The following is a 25,456-nucleotide window of genomic DNA, read 5'->3' on the forward strand; positions in this document are numbered from 1 at the left end:
GAATGGGAAAATTGAAGCGGATAGGCGACAATCAATTTTACGAAGATACTATTCCGCTAATTAACTTTTTTTATTTAGGCAGCTAATGGAAATTTTAAAAATACAAATAAAGAGTTATAAACTTGTCAACATTTCATTTCGGTATGTACCTCAAGCGAAATTCCTGCTGTCCTCAAAAATGGCACGAACGTGTCTCAAAATTACTGCCATACAAAAGGACTTGTTATTGGTTGTTAATAATTTGCTCCCATAAGAAAAGCATGACGAAACTGGATTATTGACATGAATAGTCATAAGATCTGCACTGCATTCGGACTTTATTGACAGAAAATTTAAAATATAGATAATATCGTCCAAACGAGAAATTCACTAGCAAAGTTCGTTATATATTTTTTTTAGAGGTGGCTGGATCTACATATAGAACTTAAGCCCGGTATACGAAAATCCCTGTTGCATGTCGATAAGATAGTTTCATTATGTGTTTCTTATGGGAGAAAATGTAAACAGTAAACAAATAAAAATTTCGGCTGCAAAAATGCCTATGAATTTCTTATGGTTAATGGGTTTTATGCAAATGTCCATCCATGAATATTGCATTAAAATATATTGCAATAATAAGCTAACTGAATGATTCTAATTATTTTCTTTAGAAAATAAAGCTTTATGCAGTTGATTTCTCGTTTTGTTTGTTCATAACCACACTATGTCAACTCAATTTTGTTCGTTACAGTAATAAGTTCAACGTTTGCTATATTATTCAAATTTATTATTTTATTACAAATGCAAAACATTTATTTTATACAAACGTGCTTATTTAGCAATTAAGAATGTATACTTACTAACTGAGATGAAATCGTCTAATTATATAGCCCAGCAAGTAATCATGTAAAAAAGAAACCCGATTACTACTATCAGTTTGTTCCTCAAAATATAACTTTCTTTATGCGATCTTCGTTCTAAAATGCTTTATAATTCGTAAAAATAACAAAAAACAAAACGTATAGTGAAATAAAACTTTACAATTGATTTTGAGATAACATGGAGCATAAATACTTCGATGCGCATTCATTGATAAGCAAAACAAATTAAATCAAGTGGATTTTTTCGTATTCCATACCAGTTTTTAATATGATCGCTTGCTTCTTATATTCGCTGAAGAGAGTTTGAAGGAAATGTAAAAAAAAAGTAAAAGTGCAAAATTTTTGAAGGCAACATATGTGATATTAATAAAATTAATAAAGTCGAGTCTCTGGAGGTTAAGGATTTTTCTTATAACAAATAATAATGACTTTTACCCCACCATCAGCTGCATCGGCAAAGGTTAGTATTGAATACCAGTAAATAGCTAAGTTCATATTTGTTGTTTTTTTTAAGTTTTATGTATACTCCTTTAAAAAAGAAAGAAATTGGTTACGAAAATGTTAAATAATAATTAAAAAATCCTTGATAAAAAGTGAAGAGGGAACATATCTGTGAAGTGAGCAAAAGGTGCTGGCTTTTTACCTCTTTAGCCCAGTATGTGCCTTTAAAAACATTTGCGCTACCCGTAAGAATTGCATTGGTATTGGCCAAATTCCATTGTTGTCGATTGTTTACATTTTCTTTTCATAATAAATACAAAGCAAATTTTGTATTATTGGCATGTAAAGGGAATTTTCTGCATCTGTGTCGGCACACATAACAATTTTCCGTTGTAGGTGCATTATAATCGATGAATAAAATAATACAATAGTTTTATTGCAGTAGATATTCTTATTACAATAGTTATTTAAGCTTTTCTTTGAGAACGACGTTATCGACGCATACATCTCTCATAAAGGCCGGTATGTATGTAATGGAATTTAGCTCTCATAAGAAATATCCCAACAAACACAAGGATGAGCTTTTTTCGTAGGTAAAGCCATATCAATTTGATAGTGAATCCCATCTTCAACATTAGTTCAAATGGCATTGCATATTGCTTGCCTTCATTAAATTTAGTTTGAAAAGTTGTTGCTACTATGTTGAGAAATTGTTGCTAACGTGTTGAATTCTACTGTTGAGGGTAATGTCTGTATTTTGTTGAGAACGCGATTTTCTCAACAATTTCTCAAATTGAATTCTAAGCTAATTCTTTGAAAAAATGTTTGAAAGCGTATTGAATATAATCATTTCTCCAATGCTTGTGTTTATTGGGATATGACAAAACTGCATTATCCGTATGTAACAAGAATTTTCCCAAGAGCTAAATACCGGACTTAACGAAAAACTGTTGTATCGACATGTAAACCAAATTCCTATTGCGTACCCATAACGCAGTTTTCCCATGTATTTTATATGGGAGCAACGAAAACCTCTAACAAAAATTTCGTTAGTGGTACATACCAGCCCGTAGAGGCAAATGCCTGTAATCTTAATGTCTCTACCGACCTTTTCATAATTGTACAAGGATAAAAAATGGTAACTAGTGGTTTTTGGATCACTTTCGAAAAAAAATTAATCATGAGTAGTAGCATTTTCATACATTTTCAATGAGCGTTGCCATATTTTGAATCTTTTTTTATTAAAAAAAAAATCACAATTTTGCGGCTTCTTTTGGCGTTTTCATAAAACTAATAGAAATTCGTATTTGTATTATGAATTATAACATTTTATAGATTTATATCTTAAGAAATTCATTTGTATTTTAATGTATGCATGTATGTAAATTGTTTTAAGTCTTAATTTGTCTTCGTTATTACTTATAATTTCGTTTTTTTATTAATGTAATTACTGTTGAATTTATTAATATACCACAGATTGGTCTAGTAGTTTATAGCCTTGCCCAGAAAAGCTCTTTGGAGGGTAGCAAACGAATAAACTTAGTTGCACCAGCGATAAAACACAGCCTAAAAAGTTCGGTAACTGAAAAAGAAATACAGTGGTTAAAGTTGTTATTGTTTTAGGAAGTTATATGAATATGGAATTTTTATAGTAATCAGCAACTTTGATCTTTTGGGATTATAAAAGATTAACAAAAAAACTTTAAAAATTCTGATAGCCTAACGTAGGACATTGCACATAACTTTGAGAAGGTGATCAAATTTTAGCATTATTTGATTATTACTCTAATCAAATTTGAAAAAAATCGATTTTCGATTTTTTAAAATTCGGAATATACGAGTTTGGTATATATACGAAAAAAACATAGCAAAAATACTTATTACTCCTAAATAATGTTCGTATTAAATAAATAAAGACGCATGTAAAAAAGAGACAAGAGAATTATTAAAATAAATTCGAAATAAAACTGAACTCATTCTCGGAGTATTGTCCCCTAACCTGATTTGAGCTAACATAAAAAGTTGATTTGTGTTTATTTTCAATTCGATTTTTAAAAGTCCGTTTTATGCAAAATCAAAAGTCGATTACTCTAATTGGACCAACATGAAAACTGGGTTAGACGATTTGACTCAATATTTAAAATAAATAGAAAGTCGATAAATTAAATTTTAGGATTACAAGAAGACAAATTTTGAACTTCAATACAGAATTTTCGACTTTTAAGGTAAAATTATTGTAGCCGACAATACTTTTACCTTAAAACATCAAAAATCAATTAGATTTTCGCCTAGAATAAATCACTTGTATTATAGGATGAACCTATAACTGTTTGTAGTTTTTTTTTTCAATTAATCTATTTCGGTACTCAAAATACTTTTGATTGAGCAATTGTGGCCATCATTAAAATTGGATTATAAGATTTTGACCAATATGAAATTACGATTTGAGTCAGCTCCTTTTTTTCAACTTTTTGAACTTTTCGTACACACAAAAAAAATTTTTTCTGATTCAATCACAGAAATGATAGTATCAATTAAAAAATTAATTGAAGGTCAATTAAAAAGTTAATTGATCCGATTAAAAACTTAATTGATACTATTATTTTTGTGATTGATTTTTATTTCAATTAAAAAATTTTTTGAAATTTTTTTGTGTGTATATTCTAAAAATCGATTTTCTATAATCCCATTTAAATTTTGTATACAAATGTATTATGGTTTTAGAATTAAATTTTATGTACCTGTATGAATGTATCCGATATCATAATGCCATAAATAAGCCATTGGATTGACACCAAAAATGACATAACTATTAGGGGAAAAGGCATACTCTCAGAGTTTTTAACTCTTATCACATGTAAAAGATTGGTTAATGGTGCTGCAAAGAATGTAACTGTGACGATAAGGCATACAATACCTGTAAACATAAAAAAACAGACATTTTCATAAAATTATTAGTAAACATTTATTTTATGCTTACCCATAAAATTTTGAGCTTGTGCTGGTTCTGGAATTGTATTAATATAGAAGACAATGCCAAACAATGCCATGAGTACAAATAGGAATAATTTAACATAGGCATTTTTATTAACCGTGAAGACATAATAGACTAAACTATAAATTAAGAATAGAGTGACACCAACGCAATTTACAAGGACCACACTATTTTCATTGCTCAGCATGCCATAGTGCACCCAATAGCTACATCTGTAAATGGCAAAATAATTTTTAGATTTTTGTTAAACAATTGGTAGAAAATTAAATTTACGCAAATATTTAGTAGAAAATGAACATTTGAAATTTGTTAAATCAACTCAATTTTAGAACATTTTTTGCCAATATTCCTACTGAAAAATACAATCAATTTTAGATTTTATTTCTATTGACTCGGTATCGGATTGCTTTTGCAGGATTTGTTTACCTAACCAACATGATAAAATTATATCTAAAAGTAAAAATCACCCCATATACGTGCTTTATATTTATAACAGCAATTACCGAATTTTATTGCCTGTATATGAAGAATTCCGTGAACACTGAGAATTCGATATTTCTGATAAACTTAAGTATTAAACAGATTTGCAAGAAACAATGAAGGAGAAGCAAAGAATAATGAGATATACTTATTTGGACTTTTTCCAAAAAGGGCATATTTGCTTCTATAGAAAATCCAATTGAGGGAAGCCAAGCCCAATAAGAAGCGTTCTAATAAGAAAATTGCCTACGTTTCTTTCCTATCGATCTATAAAAATAGATAACAAAAATATATCTTCTTGTGAACTCACGATAAAAATCCGCAAATAAATGGAAATCCAGACGAATCACCAGTACTCTTCTTGGATATATATTTACGGCAAATCAAGCTAAAAAAATGGAAGGAAATAATATTTCTTATTTAAATTAATTAGCCATTTTAGTTATTAACTTACGCTCCCGAAAGATATTGAAAAATTGTTGAAATAACAGCTGACGTTTCTAGTAACGTGATGAAATTGTCCATATCTTGGATCATCTTTGGACAATTTCGAGTGTTGTATCTTGCTTTACCGGTGTTCGTTTCGTAATAATCTCGATTGACACTTGGAATTGATAACGTATTTTCTTGACTAAATTTTTGTCATATTTTCATTTAAAAATTGTGAAGAATTTATTAGCAACAAATAGAAAACAATTTATCAAGAAGTTGAGCAAATAGTGCCGTGTATTTGTTGTGAAGACGTCAACACAATGCTTCTTCTTAATCATATCACTTTCAAATTGGTTGATATCTCCAGGTGTTTGAACCAGTTAGTTCGATACGTATCGTATGCGTACTTTTTAACTATTACGTTTTGCACAAGGTATTCTAATAAAGTATTTATTATTATACCCGGGTTGCCATTTTGGTCCAAAAAATGTTTAATTTTTAAATTTGGTCCAATGGTTAATTTTGATCCATTTTGACGAAAATAGATCAAAATTATCAAATATCAAATCTGTAATTTGCCAAAATTTTCTATAGAAATAAAATTTTGAGAAATTTTCTACAGAAATTCTAGAAAAATAGAAATACAATTTTGACAAAATTTTCTATAAATAAAATTTTCTACAAAAATAAAATTTTGACAAAATTTTCTACAGAAATAAAATTTTGTATGCTAACTCCTTTCAGCATACAAAATAATCGGAAGGTTCCTATACACACTGGAATGCCACGAGGTAATCTTTAAAAACCCATTTAAGCATTTTGAGAGTACCGTAATTCAACGGTGAAAAATAAAAATACAAAACATTTTTGTCAGTATTTTTATAAGTTTGGTGGCATTCGAATCGTTTTTGTTTCATATATTTGGTAAGTACGTTAATTATTAGTTATATTAAGAAATTATATTATTTTTCTAAATTTTAGATTCCATTCTAGTGATCGACGTTTCCCAATGCAGTCCAATTTGGAAAAAGGGTAACTTAAAATTGGAGCGGAACGACTTATTATTTATTTAAGCTTATTTTTTTTCAAGATTTATATTTTATACTAATTTTTTTTATTAAATAAATAAAAACTTAATTAATAACAAATTATTTTTCCGAGCTTTTGAAGTTATTCAAACATTTGACCCTAAATGATTACACCGTAATCGTTTAGGAACCATTGCTCAATGATTTCGTTCTACTACCACAACTCAAATAACTAAACAACTAGGTCTGATACGGTGAATCAGTAATCGAAACAGGGGCAAATAAATTCATACACGCATAGGACATGTCCATATTAAATTCGCCACTCAAACCCATTGAACGTAATCAGAAGTAGAACTAATACATTTTACTCGATGTGTGGCTACATTCTGGAACAAAACTAATATCTTGTACCAGCGGATTGTTTCCTTGGGCAATTGATATGCTACTCCTTTGATCCTTTGTATATTTTCGGAACGAAAATATGATCCGTGTTTGCCCACACAAATAGTTTTAATGAATTAATTATTTCTAATTCACATTGCAAATGGCGTCATGCTATAAACGTCAGTTTTTTTGGGTTATTCCTCATCAAGTTTTAATAAAATTTTCATCAAACAGGTCCAAACTCAAACTTAATACCCACCTTTATAAGGAATACATGAAAAACTGTGTTATTGGCACGGAAACGCTAATTATCAAACGCCGGTATGCACTTCTAGCGGAAATTTGTTTCGCGTGCCAATAACATAGTTTTTCTCTATAGTTCTTATGGGAGCAAAATATAAAGAATCGATAACAACGCCTCACGGAATTTTCGTTAGCAAATATAGGCACGCATTGCATATAGATAACGGAAATTTCGTTAGAGGTGCATATCGCATACTTTAATGTGAACATTTATAATTTTCACCTGTGAAATATGAAATATTTTATCGGCACTTAGATGCCTGTTCTTATAGGGTTACCTTTGCTACTTCCAAAAAGTTGCTGAAATTTCTCTCCAAGTGCAACGACAACTCTGGACGCTACCGAATCCGTTGTTATTGTTTTATATTTATAACATTAGTTTCATTCGTCACTCGGTCGGTCAATGTGGTCTTGAATAAGTTATCCTTGTCGCTGTGTTATTTTCTGTTTTGGTTTTTTTACCCTTGCCCAATGGTTTGGTTGCAGAAGTGATTTTTTTTTTAACAGTCATGCCAATTTTTTATTTTAAAACAATGTGTAATAATAGCTTCCGTTTTTTAAGTAGTGCGTAATTTGCTCTTGCGTGCGATTATTTTTAGTCATTCATAAAATAATTGACTACTAAGCGGCTTTTTGTTTGGTAATAAAACGTTGTTGTTTTAAACAGCTGTTCATCTCAACCGACTTGTCTTCTATTTAGTCTTCCTCCCCCATTTTACACGTGAATTTATTTGTGTTGTGACCATTTACTATATAAAAAGACCATATAAGTGATCAACCGTCTCATGATGGAACTTAGACAAAATGAAGAGTCCCATCAATTATTCCCCAAAGGTATCAACGGTGAAATTGTTAGTAATGGTGGTAATGATCATTGTCACCAACAATCCAACAACAATAAAAGTGTAGAGGTTTGTATTTGTTAAGTTTGTTTACATATTGTTGTAAAATGTTAATTCTTTGTTTGGAGCCAAGTTCACATGCCAGATAAAATATTAAAATAACTTTATATTGCTACCATTCTATGCAATGACATGTTATCTAGGTGTAGACGAATTTCATGGATGTGGACACCAAGTATTTTTTGGAGCAGGTACTGATATTCCTGTGGAATAGTTAACACTGATGGAAAATAGGATAGATACATACTACTTTATGTTGAAAAATAAAACGAAGTCGATTGGATTATATCATAAGCTTGCCGTTGAAGGTGAAATTCTAAGGCGATCTGTTCGGTTTGTCTATCTGTCCGATGTTAGTATGGCATTATGGTTTCGAACTTTGGCATAGTTGGGGTTGTTTTGCTCTAGTTAAAATTGTATAGCATTTTCTGATACTCGTTGCCTTAACTACTCTGCGCTGGTCTCTATGTTGGAGTATAGAACCGATATTTCTGCTATAGAAAATAATTCTTTTATAATAAATGAATACAAACAAAATAAGTAATGTAATACAATCATGGCTAAGTTCATTGAACTTTGAATGGAATGTGTGCTAATTGTAAACATTTATCGTCTCAATATCCTTTTGTTCATAATTTGTTGCCCCATTTTAAAATGGATGTCTGTAGACTGACCGCTTATTTCATTTCGTTGTTAATTTGTATCATATAGAAATATCAAATTTCGACCATACAATGTTTCTTGGAATGACTCTTCAATTGTCAATAAAGAAAATGTGCACAATTTATTTGTGTATATCATAAGATTTTTCAAAAAATAAACACCCAATGGGATTTATCAGGCCTTGAAAAAGGGCTCTGTTTTATATAGAATAGCTTACAGTAAGGGGTCGATAAAAGTGTTCTCCAAATATGAGCTCTTATGTATTTTTCCACGATTCGGAATGTATGACCCATACAATAGATGGATAGATTTTTTCTCAAATTTGTATTCCAATGTTTGTAGGGATATGTACCTACAATATTTAATAGTTTTATTATTATTATTTTATCCGAAGGAAAAAAAATCTGCATATGAATATTTCAGCATCATCTATAAACGTGGGTATTAAGTTCGAGTTTAGCCGCTGAAATCGCTAACTTTTCACAATTATTTTTCTATAATAATCCATTTTAAAGAATATAAACTTTATGAAAAGTTGTTTTGGGCTATTCCCCATCAATTTATAACAAAATACATTTTTTGTACTTTTTTGACATTTTTTTAGCGGCTAAACTCGAACATACTACCCACCTTAAGTGAAAAATGAGTTACACACTGAGTTAATAGAAATTGTCATATTTTGGCTAAAAAACAAATTTTAACCAATAAGTATATACAGTAGTAAGTTCGGCCGGGCCGAATCTTAAATACCCACCACCATGAATCAAATATAATAATTTCTTTTGAAAATTTCAGGGGGTTTGATGATAGATATTTTCCCAAGCAGATCAGTTCAACCAGTACGCTTCCCACAGATAAATGTACAGATTTTACCTATGGAGACTAGATCAGATTCTGAATTTATAAGAACCATTTTTTGTTTCAGTTTTAGAGGAATCATAAACATCTCTTGTAAGTGTGCAAGAAAATGATGAAATAACGCCTTGATTTTATATTTAAAACTGTAGATTTTCATCCCAACTATTAAAATGATTACGAGAAGTAAAATCTGGAAATTTTGCATTCAGTTTCAAGCAATTTTCATGATCAGTGCGCCTTCTATACCCTCAATAAGTGAAATCGGTCTATATGGAGGTCTTACAAAATGGACCGATAAAACGGAATCATATACACTTTGTTATGGGTCTAAAATCCCAGTATATTTTCAATTTGTGGCAAATCGGATAAAATCTACAATTTCTAGAAACCCTAGGAGTTAATATATATGGCTATACCAAAACATGGAAGGATACACACAGTATTCAGCACATTAATTTGTAGTTCTAGAATCTAGATCCCAAATCGGAGGGCCGGTTTATAAGGGGGCTATATCAAAAACTGTACCGATACTCAATATATTTGGCACACCTCTTTATGGTCCTAGAATACCTCTAGATTTCCAATTTCAGGCAAATTGGATAAAGACTACGGATTCTAGAAGCCCAAGAAGTAAATCTGGAGATCGGTCTATATGGGGGCTATATCGAAACGTGGTCCGATAATCACCATCTTCGGCACTTCTCTTTATTTTCCTAGAATACCTCTACATTTCCAATTTCAGGCAAATTTCAGGCAATACGGATTCTAGAAGCCCAAATAATAAAATCGGGAGATCGGGTTATATGATGGCTATATCAAAACATGGTCCGATAATCACCATTTTCGGCACATTACTTTATTTTCCTAGAATACCTCTAGATTTCCAATTTTATGCAAATTGGATAAAAACTACGGATTCTAGAAGCCCGAGAAGTAAAATCGGGAGATCGGTTTATATGGGGGCTATATAAATACATCGACCGGTACTCACCATTTTCGACACACGTCTTTATGGTCCTAGAATACCTCTATATTTCAATTTTCAGGCAAATTGGATAAAAACTACCGATTCTAGAAGCCCAAGAAGTAAAATCGGGAGATCGGTCTATATGGGGGCTATAACAAAACATAGACCGATACTCACCATTTTCGGCACACCTCTTGAAGGTCCTAGAATGCCTCTAGGTTTCCGATTTAAGGCAGATTGGGTAAAAATTACGGATTCTAGAAGACCAAGAAGTAAAATCGATAGATCGGTCTATATGGTGGCTATATAAAAACATGGACCGATACTCACCATTTTCGGCACACCTCTTTGTGGTCCTACAATACCTCTAGATTTCCAATTTCAGGCAAATCAGATAGAAAATACACTTTCTAGACGCCCAAGAATCAAAATCGGGAAATCGGTCCATATGGGGGCTATATCAAAACATGGACCGATAGGCACCATTTTCGGTACACTTTTTGATGGTCCCTAAATACATCTAGATTTCCAATTTCAGGCCAATTGGATCAAAACTACAATTTTTATAAGCCCAAGACCCCAAATCGGGAGGTCGGTTTATATGGGGACTATATAAAAACTTGGACCGATATAGCCCATCTTCGAACTTGACCTGCCTGCAAACAAAAGACAAATCTGTGCCAAATTTCAGGACGATAGCGCCCTTATTGAAGGCTGTAGCGTGATTACAACATACAGACTGACAGACAGACGGACATCGTCTTAGAATTTCTCCCTGATCAAGAATATATATAAATCGAAATCCATATTTCGATGTGTTACAGACGGAATAACAAACTTATTATACCCCCGTCACCATTCACCCCCGTGGTGAGTATAAAAATACACTGAAATAATAACTTTCGATTGATATAAAACCCGTTTAGCCATGGGCTGCATTATTGGCATCGCAATAATGCAGCCCATACGAAAAAAGAGAAATATCACCACTATGGCCAAATGGAAAAGATTAGGTTAGTTAGGTTAGGCTAGGTGGCAGCCCGATGTATCAGGCTCACTATTCAGTCCATTGTAATACCACATTGGTGAACTTCTCTCTTATCACTGAGTGCTGCCCGATTCCATGTTAAGTTCAATGACAATGGAGCTCCTTTTTATAGCCGAACCCGAACGGCGTTCCACATTGCAGTGAAACCACTTAGATAATCCACCGCTGAAAAACTTTTTGGTGTTCGGTCGAAGCAGGAAACAAACCCACGGCCTAGTGTATGCAAGGTGGGCATGCTAACCATTGCACCACGGTGGATATACAGATTTATGTACGAATACATTATACATTTTAGGCCACTAGCCTATGGCAAATATACTCGTATTAAAAGGGATCCCCATATTCTTTCCATTTGACCCTAGTGGACACATTTCTCTCGAGGATCAACTCCCACACATTTTCGTAAGTCATATATTGGGAATCCCAAATACATTTTGCAAAATCCGTGTTTAACATAGTATAGAGGACTAAACGATTTATTTTTCACATTTTTCCATTTGGCTTTAGTGAACCAATTCAATACATTTTGCAAAATCCGTGTTTAACATAGTATAGAGGACTAAACGATTTATTTTTCACATTTTTCCATTTGGCTTTAGTGAACCAAATTCTCTCGGCTTCATATATGCTGTAAAACTGCAATTCAGATAATTTTAGGCAAACGATTTTTTTGACAATTAAAGTTATCATCTATGCAAAAAATAGGCTTTCCATTTCATTCCGTTTGGAAAATTTATGCCAATTTTTATGGAGGATAGCTTAGAAGGTTAGTTTCAGGCTCACTTAGACTAGACAGTCCATTGTGATTTATGGAGGATTACAACGCAAAACTTTTTTTCTATTTTAATAAAACTCATTTTTTGCATATAGATGGCGGTACAATATATTTCCTGATTTTTTTTTTGAAGTTCTAGAAATTGAACTTATAGTCCGAAATTTCACAAATCTCATAAATTATTATTTCATAACTTCATGAATTTTAATTTGCCGAAGTTTTCTGATATTTTTTTTATTATTGTTATATCTCATTCACATTACACTTGCAAAATCCACTTTAACGAGATTTCAACTGTCATTTGCTTTATAAAAAAGGGATTTCAAATCCACTTTTAGGAGGTTTCGATCCTAATGTTAATATGACGGTTTATTTCTTGAGCATTCAGAAGGGTCAACTTTTGATATAAGCGATGTTCTATTCTATAAAAATACAAATTATTGTTAAAAATTCAATATTACTATTTTCGGGCTTGGATGGGCGTGCCATAGTGCCACAAAAATTTTAAAATTATGGCATATAAAGTCCCATCAGGTGGAAAAGTTGGCAAATATATCACTAAAGTTTGAATATCCGATTGCTTCGGACAGTTCTTATGGTAGTTAAATTTTTACTCGTAAAAAATATATCTCAAACTCCGGCAAGAACATAAATACCCTCAGAAAGAGTATACTTACAGAAAAAAATCATCAACATTTTTCCAATTAAAAATTTTATTGGATTTTCAAAAATATTATTGATTATTTTTTTTGCAATAAAAATTATTTTATCAATTTATTTCTTAATAAGCCTTGGAGATTGATTCTATAATTTCTGTGATTGAGTTTCTTAATAGACTATGGAGATTAATTTTATCATTTCTGTGATTGAAGTAATTTCAATTAAAATTTAATTGCATCAATTAATTTCGTGATTGTAGCAAAAAATGGGTTTCTTTGCTTTATCCGATTGTTTTCATTTATGTGTATTCAATTCTAAAATGATAATATTTCATAGGAAGTTTCAGTCTAGCAATTGAACATACATATTTAAAATTCCCATATTTTCACTAATGCTATCGATGGAATTCATGGCACGACTTGACTATTATGATTATCTATAAATATAAGGTGAATTTATAATTACTTGAAAGATAATTCATTTATTGCCCTCGCTGGCAATAATGTCCAGTTCATAGGGACAAGTTTGGTATGTGATGAGTTTTATAACATTTCATAAAGTCTCGTCAATTTTATTGGTTTTATTTAAAGGTGATTTAGTTCATTTGATAGGATTGTTGCACTATATTATGGTCATTGTTTATGTTGTTTAGTTTATTATTATTTGTTTCTTTTTTTTAATTTTTGGAAATATATTCCTAATCTCTTGTTAATATAAATTTTGTTTCTGTCACCATAAAGTTCATACGGATTTCCATTTAATTGGAATACGTCATGGATTGTTTGATTTATTGGGACCAAAATAAGTAATTAAAGGATGATTTTTAGTGATAACATATATAGTATGTGTGTGTCTGTCAAACTAATTGTGCTATATTCCTTAATATGAAGTGATCTTGTGAAATTTTTAGAAGATATGACTTGGCTCTGCTTGAAATGATGAATTGTTTTAAGTTGACATATATAGGCATCTTATAATAATCATTAATAGTGTTGTGAAGTACTGTTTTAGATAGTTGAACTATGAAAGTCTATTGCGAAAAAGAGATTGATATGTTAGGTCCACTTTGTTGAGCTAAGCTGTTTTGTAATTTTGTTTTTAAATTCAGTTTAAATATAGGTTCCTAAATGTCACCATGATTTGCCTAAAATTTTGTCAGAATGAGTTCATAATAATAATTTTGTCAAAGTTTTATTTCTATAGAAAATATTGTCAATATTTTATTTCTATAGAAAATTTTGTCAATATTTTATTTCTATAAAAAATTTTGCCAAAATTTTATTTCTATAGAAAATTTTGTCAAAATTTTATTTCTATAGAAAATTTTGTTTCTATAGAAAATTTTGTCAAATCTTTATTTCTTTAGAAACTTTTGTCAAAATTGTATTTTCTATAGAAAACTTTGTCAAAATTTTATTTCTAGAGAAGATTTTGTCAAAATTTTATTTCTTTAGAAACTTTTGTCAAAATTGTATTTTCTATAGAAAATTTTGTCAACATTTTAATTCTGTAGAAAATTTTGTCAAAATTTTATTTCTAGAGAAAATTTTGTCAAAATTTTATTTCTTTAGAAAATTTTGTCAAAATTTTATTTCTTTAGAAACTTTTGTTAAAATGTTATTTCTATAGAAAATTCTTTCAAAATTTCATTTCTATAGAAAATTTTGTCAAAATTTTATTTCTATAGAAAATTTGTCAAAATTTTATTTCTATAGAAAATTTTGTCAAAATTTTATTTCTATACAAAAATTTTGTCAAAATTTTATTTTTATAGAAAATTTTGTCAACATTTTATTTCTGTAGAAAATTTTGTCAACATTTTATTTCTATGGAAAATTTTATCAAAACTTTATTGCTATAAAAAAATTTATCAAAATTTTATTTCTATAAAAAAATTTTTGTAAAATTTTTATTTCTAAGAAAATTTTGTCAAAATTTTATTTCTATAGAAACTTTTGTTAAAATTTAATTTCTATAGAATATTCTGTCGAAATTTTATTTCTATTGAAAATTTTGCCAAAATTTTATTTCTATAGAAAATGTTTTACAAATTTTATTTCTATAGAAAATTTTGTCAAAATTTTATTTCTAACAAAAATAAATTGTCAAAATTTTATTTCTATAAAAAATTTTGTCAAAATTTTATTTCTATAGAAAATTCTGTCAAAATTTTATTTCTATAGGAAATTTTGTCAAAATTTTATATCTATAGAACATTTTGTCAAAATTTTATTTCTTTAGAAAATTTTTTCAAAATTGCATTTTATATAGAAAATTTTGTCAAAATTTTATTTGTAAAGAAAATTTTATCAAAATTTTATTTCTATAGAAAATTTTGTCACAATTTTTATTTCTATAGAAAATTTTGTCAAAATTTTATTTCTATAGAAAATGTTGGCAAAATTTTGTTTCTATAGAAAATTTTGTCAAAATTTTATTTCTATAGGAAATTTTGTCAAAATTTTATTTATTTATTTATTTTATTTATTTTTAGCATAAAGGGCCCAAAATTGAGTTACCTATCCCAGCCAGATCTATACTGAAGACTGTGGAAAGGTTCATTCGCCCGAACCGAAACATGTACAGTATAGGCGTGTATAGATTTGTATCTGGCGTTTTCTTTTCAATGACTCTTTAATAAAAAGTTCCTTAGTCTAAAATTGTCCATGAAGCTCGAATAATAATTGTAAAATTAAAGATATCATGCATTTGGACGTTAATTGCCTGTTTCAGTATCAGGCTAACATGAAAAATAATAAAATTTTATTTCTATAAAAAATTTTGTCAAAATTGTATATCTATAGAAAATTTTGTCAAAATTATATTTCTGTAGAAAATTTTGTCAAAATTTTATTTCTATAGAAAATTTTGTCAAAATTTTATTTCTCTATTTCTCTATAGAATTTTCCTATGAAAATTTATCAAAATGTTATTTTTCTAGAAAATTGTCTCAAATATTTTTTTCTAGAGAAAATTTTGTCAAAATTTTATTTCTATATATTTTGCAAAACCTACCATAACGTAAAAATTCTACCAATCTACCAAACAATAAAATATCTACCATTTTTGTTAGAATTCTACCATCTGTGGCAATCGTGGTTGGTACGTCCATGATCTACGATCATTTTGGGCGGACTGCTCTTTGGGAAATTTATATCATCATAGAATACGATATTCTCTAATTTGCAACTGAAATACTGAGCACTACACAAGAATTTAATCACCATAAATGAACGTGCACTTTTTGACCAAGTCTGTTAGTTCCATTATTCTTCGTATGAAAAAATGAAGCATAACAATCACCCCATGGCCTTAGCTCCACGGTACAAATTTAAATAAATTGCGACATTTTTGATAAAAAGGGAAGTCTCATGAAAAGGCCAATTTTTACCCTCTATCAATCTTCGATATTTCCTATTTTCCTTACATAAAATATTTATCAACTTCTCTGCTTTCAATTACAGCAACCCAAATGGGGTAAACTATTGACTCTGGTTGCTTTTGCTTCGACATTTGGCTCCGCAGTCCCAGTCGGTTATTGTATAGGTGTCATAAATAGTCCTGCTGATGTAAGTATCACTTATTCATTTATTACTTTTCTACTACTTTCTAAAATTTATTATTTCTATAGTACGTGAAAGCATGGTGTAAACAGAGCCTTTTGGAACGATATGATGCAGATATTAGCGGATCTGGATTGGATATGCTATGGGCTTCTATAGTATCTGTATTTTTGGTGGGTGGTGCAGTTGGTTCTTTAGGAGGTGCAAATGCCGCAAATAAATTTGGAAGGTAATTTTGTACATTTCTTTTCTTTTCTATTTTAATTGTAAAACAACATTCCCATTTTTTGTCTTTCCAGAAAAGGATGTTTTCTTATCAGTGGCTTCCTATTTGCCCTGGGTGCTATAATGTTCTTCTTTTGTCGCTTAGCCAACTCCGTGGAAATGTTAATTTTAGGCCGCCTCCTGGTGGGTCTAGCATCCGGTTTGACCACAGCTTCACTTCCTATGTATCTCACAGAAATTGCTCCGCTTGCTTTGCGTGGCACATTTGGAGTTTTCTGTGCTGTGGGTGTAACGGGAGGTGTTGTTGTGGGCCAAGTCTTCAGTTTACGTCATATATTTGGTACCGAAGATCTTTGGCATTATGCTTTCAGTTTTTACATAGTTCTAGTCATTATATGCTACTTGCCATCTTATGCATTTCCGGAAAGTCCAAAATATTTATACATTGTTAAAGGTGATCGTGAGAGAGCGAAGCGTGAATTGACACGCCTGAGAGGATCCAAATCTGAGGATATTATTCAACAAGAAATTGAAGAAATGGAAATAGAATCGAATGCCAAAGTTCAAACCAGATCATTAATGTCTGTATTGAAGGATCCCACAATGTTAATGCCTTTAATTATTGTATGCTCGTTCCAAGGCGGTCAACAACTATCGGGTATTAATGCTGTGAGTAGCTAGTGCCATAGTAAAAAACAAAATTTCAATCGCCACTAATATTTATCTTTATTATTTTCTAGATATTCTACTATTCTGTATCAATTTTTGAAAAGGCTGGCCTTTCAAAAGCCAATGCAGAATGGGCTAATTTAGGTGCAGGTTGCCTAAATTTGGCCACCTCTTTCTTAGGACCCTTACTTATGGCCAAAGTTAATCGTAGACCCTTAATGATGCTTTCCAGCATAATATGTGCCGCATTCCTATTCACTATAGCTTTTGTTTTGTACTACATAGTAAGCATAAAAAATTGGATTTTTTTGGCAATTTATTTTTTAATTTCATTATTTTTATTTTCAATTAGGATGCAGCAACTTGGTTCCCCATAGCATGTATAATTTGTATTATGGGTTATATATTTTTCTATCAATTCGGTTTGGGTCCTATACCATATTTTATCGGCACAGGTAAGTGAATTCCATTAAAACAAATCAATTTTGAAAAGAAATTTCTCTTTGATTTGCAACAATGCATACTTCCCATGTTATTATTACGTGTCTGTTTTTTTAACAACTCATTTTTCTTTTGATGTTGAAATGGACACTGATTGTTATTCAATTATCATCAATTTGATATAATTGAAGAACGTCGGTCAGTCCCTAACAAAAAAATGAATTTGTGTTTATTAAACCCCTCGCATTACGTTTCCCTCTCATTACTGAAACTTTGCTCTTACTATGCTCATGACGTCTCATCTGTAAACATCAATGAGAGTTGGCACATCAATTCATTTACTAACTTTATTTGTTTACAAAACGATGAATTCATAAGCACGTGCTTAATTTGTTTTTGCCAACCATTGCTTCTCATATTTCCATCAATCTCATGCTGGAACAAGCGAGCAGTCGTCTCCTCAACGCATGTATCATTTTAATAGATTTTAATTGAATTGTTTCGGAGTGCAGGAATATGATGCTGTGGTGTTTTCCCATGTGCATAAGAAGTCACAACGACAATAATGTGGGAACATTGGCTCAAGGTCATGGGCTCTTTATTGTGTTGTGGGATCGAAGTAAAGGTATGGAAATCAAATTTCGATTAAATTAAATGTTAAATTTACAGTTTTGATTATTTGAAAAAAAAAATCGACCCGTAGTTCAAAATCAAGCGAAAATAATTGTGTTATCCATCATCGATTGAGTCTTTGAAAACTAAATAAGCCAATCCCAAAATGAAATGACAGAAATGCTTTTTATCACCATGTAGCGGAACACCTATCGAACTTATACAAAGCGAGATACGGATAAATAACGCCATCGAATGGAAAAAATAATGAATTTGGTTTTATTACAACTAATATGCTTAAGCCCTTTAGTTTAGGTTAGATATAGTGGCAGTCTGTTATTTCAGGCTCACTTTGTGGTAATAACCAATTGTGATACACCCAAAAGAAATTTGTTAGTAGGCACAGCAAAAAAAAAATTGATATTTTATATTTTTCTCCTATTTTATATTTCTGCTGAAAAAGGGAGAATATGTATTGTATTAAGAATATACAGTGAAACCTCTGAAAGGTGGTTACCCACGGTCGCATAAATTTTGTCCATGTTTGATAGGTGCCCAGTTTTGAGAGTTTAATTTTAATGTGTTTATATAGCAGACGTCCCCACACAATTGTCCACTTTTTTTCTATGAGTGTACCATAGCTTGTTATTGTAACCCGATACGAACTACGGTGGCATGTGTCGAGAGGGATTTAGTGGTAAGTTGAGTACGTTTTGACAGAGAAAGTCAATAGCTAGGGGTTTATGTGACAAATGGGACACATGTTAGCCGAGCTGCTATTAAATCCAGATAAGAAACGAAACTAAAGGCGTTTTCGTTTCGCAAAAAAAAAAATGTTGCCTTGGTGTTACACTACTTTTTCCCTCTTTGTATTTTCGCCCAAATGATAGTGTCATTCCAAAGTTATTATTAATTCATAACATTTTGTGGGATACAGGATCCAAAATCTATGACAGTGTCCTTCATATGTGCCAATCAATTTCGAAAATGTTGCACCTTTTTTCCCAATCGAAATCGCCATAAGTCTGACATGTGATATTGCTTGGAATAGCTAAGGCTCCGGTCGTTATTTGCAAAACTGGAATGTAAAGTGTTTGTGCTTTTTTTTAACAGGTTGGCTGATAAGTCCCCGATCTGACACATAGATGGCGTCGCTAGTATTAAATGCATATTATTTTTATATAGTACCTACCTTCAAATGATTCTTGCCAAAATTTGACGTCTGTAAGTCAATTAGTTTGTGAGATAGAGCGTCTTTTGTGAAGCAACTTTTGTTGTATTGTGAAAAAAATGGAAAAAAAGAATTTCGTGTTTTGATAAAATACTGTTTTCTGAAGGGAAAAATACGGTGGAAGCAAAAACTTGGCTTGATAATGAGTTTCCGGACTCTGCTCCAGGGAAATCAACAATAATTGATTGGTATGCAAAATTCGAGCGTGGTGAAATGAGCACGGAGGACGGTGAACGCAGTGGACGCCCGAAAGAGGTGGTTACCGACGAAAACATCAAAAAAAAATCCACAAATGATTTCGAATGACCGTAAAATGAAGTTGATCGAGATAGCAGAGGCCTTAAAGATATCAAAGGAACGTGTTGGTCATATAATTCATCAATATTTGGATATGTGGAAGCTCTGTGCAAAATGGGTGCCGCGCGAGCTCACATTTGACCAAAAACAACAACGTGTTGATGATTCTGAGCGGTGTTTGCAGCTGTTAACTCGTAATACACCCGAGTTTTTCCGTCGATATGTGACAATGGATGAAACATGGCTCCATCACTACACTCCTGAGTCCAATCGACAGTCGGCTGAGTGGACAGCGACCGGTGAACCGTCTCCGAAGCGTGGAAAGACTCAAAAGTCCGCTGGCAAAGTAATGGCATCTGTTTTTTGGGATGCGCATGGAATAATTTTTATCGATTATCTTGAGAAGGGAAAAACCATCAACAGTGACTATTATATGGCGTTATTGGAGCATTTGAAGGTCGAAATCGCAGCAAAACGGCCCCATATGAAGAAGAAAAAAGTGTTGTTCCACCAAGACAATGCACCGTGCCACAAGTCATTGAGAACGATGGCAAAAATTCATGAATTGGGCTTCGAATTGCTTCCCCACACATCGTATTCTCCAGATCTGGCCCTCAGCGACTTTTTCTTGTTCTCAGACCTCAAAAGGATGCTCGCAGGGAAAAAATTTGGCTGCAATGAAGATGTGATCGCCGAAACTGAGGCCAATTTTGAGGCAAAACCGGAGGAGTACTACCAAAATGGTATCAAAAAATTGAAAGGTCGTTATAATCGTTGTATCGCTCTTGAAGGGAACCATGTTGAATAATAAAAACGAATTTTGACAAAAAAAATGGGGTTTTCTTTGTTAGACCGGGGCTTATCAGCCAACCTGTTATTAGGGAATCTATGTTGATGACTGGAAGATAAAAAATTCTACACTAGATACTACCACAGACCCCGGTACCTCATGTGTCATGGCTTCTGGCTTCAATAGGGAAATGATTGTACCAATTTTCCAGGCGTTGGGTATAGTGAAGAATTCCATCAATAAAATGTCTTGTCGGGAACACAACTACCGGGCCCAAGTGCTTGGATGCCTTGTGCTGTTGATGGCTTCCGTAACTTTGATAAATCGTAGCGTGACGTTGGCTCGAAAACGATGAATGTAACGAATAACTAACTCTTCTTGTCTTACAAGCACTCTGACCGAAATTATAAATATTTGTGCACCTCGTCGGATCAATAACCGTTATAGAAATAAAATTTTGACAAAATTTTCAATAGAAAAAATAAAATTTTGACAAAATTTTCTATAAAAATAAAATTTTGCCAAAATTTTCTATAGAAATAGAATTTTGACAAAATTTTCGGTAGAAATAAAATTTTGAGAAAATTTTCTATAGATATAAAATTTTGAGAAGATTTTCTAAAAACTAAAATTTGGACAAAATTTTCTATAGAAATAACATTTTGAGAAAATTTTCTCTACAAATGAAATTTTGACAAAATTTTCCATAGAAATAAAATTTTGACAAAATTTTCAATAGAAATAAAATTTTGACAAAATTTTCAATAGAAATAAAATTTTGACAAAATTTTCTATTGAAATAAAATTTTGACAACATTTTCTATTGAAATAATATTTTAAGAAAATTTTCTATAGAAATACAATTTTGAGAAAATTTTTTTTATAGAAATAACATTTTGAGAAAATTTTCTGTAGAAATAACATTTTGGGAAATATTTTCTATAGAAATAAAATTTTGACAAAATTTTCTATAGAAATAAAATTTTTGTGCTTTTTCGATCTTTGTTTTTCAAATGAAAATTCTATGTTTTTTCGAGCTTGAGATCTATATGTTTTTATTTATATTTTCTGGATCTGAAAAACGAAGAATGAAGACGGAAATTGCAACTGCCCCTAGACTATACGGCGTACCAAAAATACACAAAGACAATTTCCCATTAAGGCCGACATGTTCGTCGGTAAACGCACCATCAGCAGCAATGAGTAAATTCTTGGTAAATATACTGAAAAAACTTACCACAGGATCTAAATATAATATAAAGGACTCGGTACAATTTAGAAATAAGATCAAAGATATGACTATAAAACAGGGCGAAAAACTGGTATCGTTTGATGTGGTGTCGCTTTTTCCCAGTGTACCGGTGGACCTCGCCCTCAGGATTATAGAAGAAAGATGGGACGAAATAGAAGCACACACAGATATGACAAAGGCATTATTCATAAAGACATTGAAATTTTGTATAATAGACAACAGATATTTCAAATACGACGACAAGATATATAGACAAAAGAAAGGTTTACCGATGGGATTACCAGCCTCTCCAATTATCGCTGACATATTAATGGAGAAACTACTAGACAGCTGTATGCAAAAACTGACAATAAGACCGAAGTTCATAACGAAATACGTGGATGATTTATTTGCAATCGCCAAGGAAACGGAAATAGAAAAAACTCTGACAACACTTAACAGTTATCACAACAATATCCGTTTTACAATGGAGCTAGAACAACAACAAAAATAGCCGTATTTAGATTTATTAATCACCAGGGACAAAGAAAAACTTACAATGGACTGGTACCAAAAAAAAACACGGCTTCTGGAAGAATTATGAACTTCTTCTCAAACCATCCAAAACAGATAATAATAAATACAGCAAAAAACCTAATCCAAAGAGCACTAACTATCAGCGATCAACAATTCCAACAAAAAAAAAAAAAAAACAAGAAAAAACTACACGATATCTTGGAATACAACAATTTTCCCCCGAACATCATAAAAAAGTTAATAGCGAATTACAAGCCTTCATCAGAACAGACGAACGATAATAAAGATCCAAAATCATACAAATCGTTGACATACATACCAACGATCTCAGAAAGGATATCAAAGTCCGATATTTTCGATACAAATAAATACAACTTGGCCCATAAATCCAACAATACACTAAAAAATCTTTTTACCAATACCAAAGACAACGTCCTCTTATCCGAAACCCCAAACGTCATTTATGAGATTCCGTGCGATGGAAAATCAAAAGAAAAGTGTCAGATGATATATATAGGAACTACCAAAAACAAATTAAAAACAAGATTATCAGGACTTAAATCCGACATAAAAATACGGAATAACAACAGCAAGCTACAAAAAACTGCGCTAGCGACACACTGTGCAACAACAAACCACCAACCAATCTTTGATACACGAACTCGTTTTGCAACGAGAGAGCAACACGAGCAAAAGATACACCTTAGAAATGTTACACATCAACAACGTACCAACAACGAGGAGAATAAATTACAAAACGGACAAAATTTTCAATAGAAATAAAATTTTGACAAAATTTTCTATTGAAATAAAATTTTGACAAAATTTTCTATTGAAATAATATTTTAAGAAAATACAATTTTGAGAAATTTTTTTATAGAAATAACATTTTGAGAAAATTTTCTATAGAAATAACATTTTGAGAAAATTTTCTATAGAAATAAAATTTTGACAAAATTTTCTATAGAAATAAAATTTTGACAAAATTTTCCATAGAAATAAAATTTTGGCAAAATTTTCCATAGAAATAAAATTTTGACAAAATTTTCTATAGAAATAACATTTTGAGAAAATTTTCTATAGAAATAAAATTTTGAGAAGATTTTCTATCGAAATAAAGGTTTGAGTAAATTTTGTGTAGAAACAATATTTGGCAAAATTTTGTATAGAAATAAAATTTTGACAAAATTTTCTGTAGAAATAAATTTTTGACAAAATTTTCTATAGAAATAAAATTTTGTAGAATTTTTCTTTGGTTTGGTAGTTTTTTGGTAAAATTTTCTCCAAATTTTAGTAGATTTTTTTTTTGGCTCGAGTGGCAACCTGGCAGTGGCTCTTGTATACAAATTCAGATGCTTTTGTCCCCAAAGCCTTACAAATTAAAATTCTTTACAAAAATTCGCTGTGTTTAGGCTCACTTATGGCGTTTTCTTTTCTTGTAAAAAATGCGCACTTTTTTTGCATTTTACACGGAAAATTTACTTTTTAGATTCTTTTCCAAAAAAAAACAGGCAAAAGTGCGAAAAGGCTTCGAATTCTATTGTGAAAATAGCGCCACGCATAGGGGCAAATTACGTGCATTTTCAGCACTGCCAACAAACGAGAGTGTTGCGATTGCCCTGCCTCCTTTTTTGAATTCTTTTCTGCCCGCTGAAATGATAGCATTTTTTTTAGGTTGCTGGTAACATTTTAAAAATGCGCATTCTGTACAGACAAAATGAAGGCAAAGCACTTTTTTCAGAAAAGAAAACACCATTCGACTATTCACTTCATTGTTATATCACAGTGGTGAACTTCTCTCTTATCAGTGAGTTCTGCCCGATTCCATGTTTATGTCAATGGCAAGAACCTCCATTTTATAGCCGAGTCCTAATGCCGTTTCACATTACGGAGAAACCACTTAGAGAAGCATTGAAAGAATCAAAAATGTCACCAACATTACTGAGAAGCGATAATCCACTGAAATATTTTGGTGGTTTGTCGAAACTGGTATTGAACCCATGAATCTTTATATGCAAGGTGTGAAAATTGTGGTGATTTCTATAGACTTCCGAAATAGGCCAATATCTCAATTTCAAAATGCCAAAAATACGTCCATAGAAAACCTCAAATGGGAGGAAGTCTCCAACACTGTTCGAAGAGTTCCGTTTGTGTTCTTCGACAATCCTATCGATTTCTAGATTCAGTTACCATCTATGGATTTTTGAATTTTGTCGTTAAGTATCTACATATCGATTTTCGCTACTATTAAAAGTCGCTTTAAAACGATTTTCGTTATTAAATTTTTGCTGTTGTGATGTTGCAATATTATATCCTCATTTTACTACTCATTTTTATAAGGTATTTTCTCTAAAGATTTTTAAATGTTATCTCCGTGTTCCATTATATCATTCAAAATGTTTTTATTTAATTTTTTCTTTTCCCCATTAAAACAAACAAAAAAAAGTACTTATTTGCCCATTTAAAAAAAAAAAATCGCACACACTCTACTCACTCAACTCATTTATGGATACATTTTGCCTTAAAATGTTCCACACTTGTCAACCATATTTAAAATCTTAATTAAATCGTAAAATTTAATTGAAAAACAAATAAAAAATTGTGCACAGAGTATATAATAAATTTCTTTGATATTTTTGCAGAACTTTTTGAAGTGGCCCCTCGTTCCGCAGCCATGTCAATGGGCAGTTTAGCATCGTGGGCATGTAATTTCATAATAGGTATGGCTTTTCCGCCCCTCTCCAATGTATGGGATGCATTCGTTTTCTTGCCGTTCTCAGTCACATGTGTTTTACTATTCCTGTTAACGAAGTTCTATTTGCCTGAAACTCGAGGAAAAGATCCATCTGAAGTGGCACCATTGGTATCCAAAGGTTTTCGCTCAAAAGTTAAATAAATATGCATGGTGATAAGTTTACTAAGTATAAATAGATAATAAAAGTGAAAGTACTAGAAAAAATTAACTGATAAATGTTCAAAATATTGTAAAAAACTAGAAAAAGAAAAAAAAAACAACGATTGTGTTCATTGGCAATAAATAAAATTAAAACAATCAAAAAAA

The 25,456-nt window shown here is 31.3% G+C and overlaps 2 protein-coding genes across 6 annotated transcripts; one reads left to right on the plus strand and one right to left on the minus strand.

Annotated features, from left to right (window-relative positions):
- The first annotated feature begins 969 nt into the window (after window positions 1-969).
- On the plus strand, window positions 970-25,456 carry sut1 (sugar transporter 1). 5 transcript variants are annotated; one of them, XM_075311753.1, is made up of 9 exons: window positions 7,340-7,400; window positions 7,492-7,566; window positions 7,627-7,837; window positions 16,264-16,368; window positions 16,431-16,591; window positions 16,662-17,256; window positions 17,328-17,540; window positions 17,609-17,711; window positions 25,038-25,456. In XM_075311753.1, exons 3-9 carry the CDS (start codon window positions 7,712-7,714, stop codon window positions 25,289-25,291), a joined length of 1,557 nt encoding a protein of 518 aa, XP_075167868.1. In that variant the 5' UTR covers window positions 7,340-7,400; window positions 7,492-7,566; window positions 7,627-7,711; the 3' UTR covers window positions 25,292-25,456. The 5 variants fall into 5 exon arrangements, with proteins under 5 accessions (XP_075167870.1, XP_075167866.1, XP_075167867.1 ...); XM_075311751.1 differs by having other exon boundaries at window positions 7,308-7,566; XM_075311752.1 differs by having other exon boundaries at window positions 7,332-7,400; window positions 7,492-7,837.
- Window positions 2,495-5,536, minus strand: slv (sugar transporter SWEET1). The gene is made up of 5 exons (XM_075311756.1): window positions 5,231-5,536; window positions 5,087-5,164; window positions 4,282-4,508; window positions 4,043-4,218; window positions 2,495-2,883 (listed from the first exon to the last, which is right to left on the minus strand). Exons 1-5 carry the CDS (start codon window positions 5,311-5,313, stop codon window positions 2,764-2,766), a joined length of 684 nt encoding a protein of 227 aa, XP_075167871.1. The 5' UTR covers window positions 5,314-5,536; the 3' UTR covers window positions 2,495-2,763.

The sequence above is a fragment of the Haematobia irritans genome, chromosome 5 (assembly GCF_050003625.1).
Source record: "Haematobia irritans isolate KBUSLIRL chromosome 5, ASM5000362v1, whole genome shotgun sequence".
Lineage (NCBI taxonomy): Eukaryota > Metazoa > Arthropoda > Insecta > Diptera > Muscidae > Haematobia > Haematobia irritans.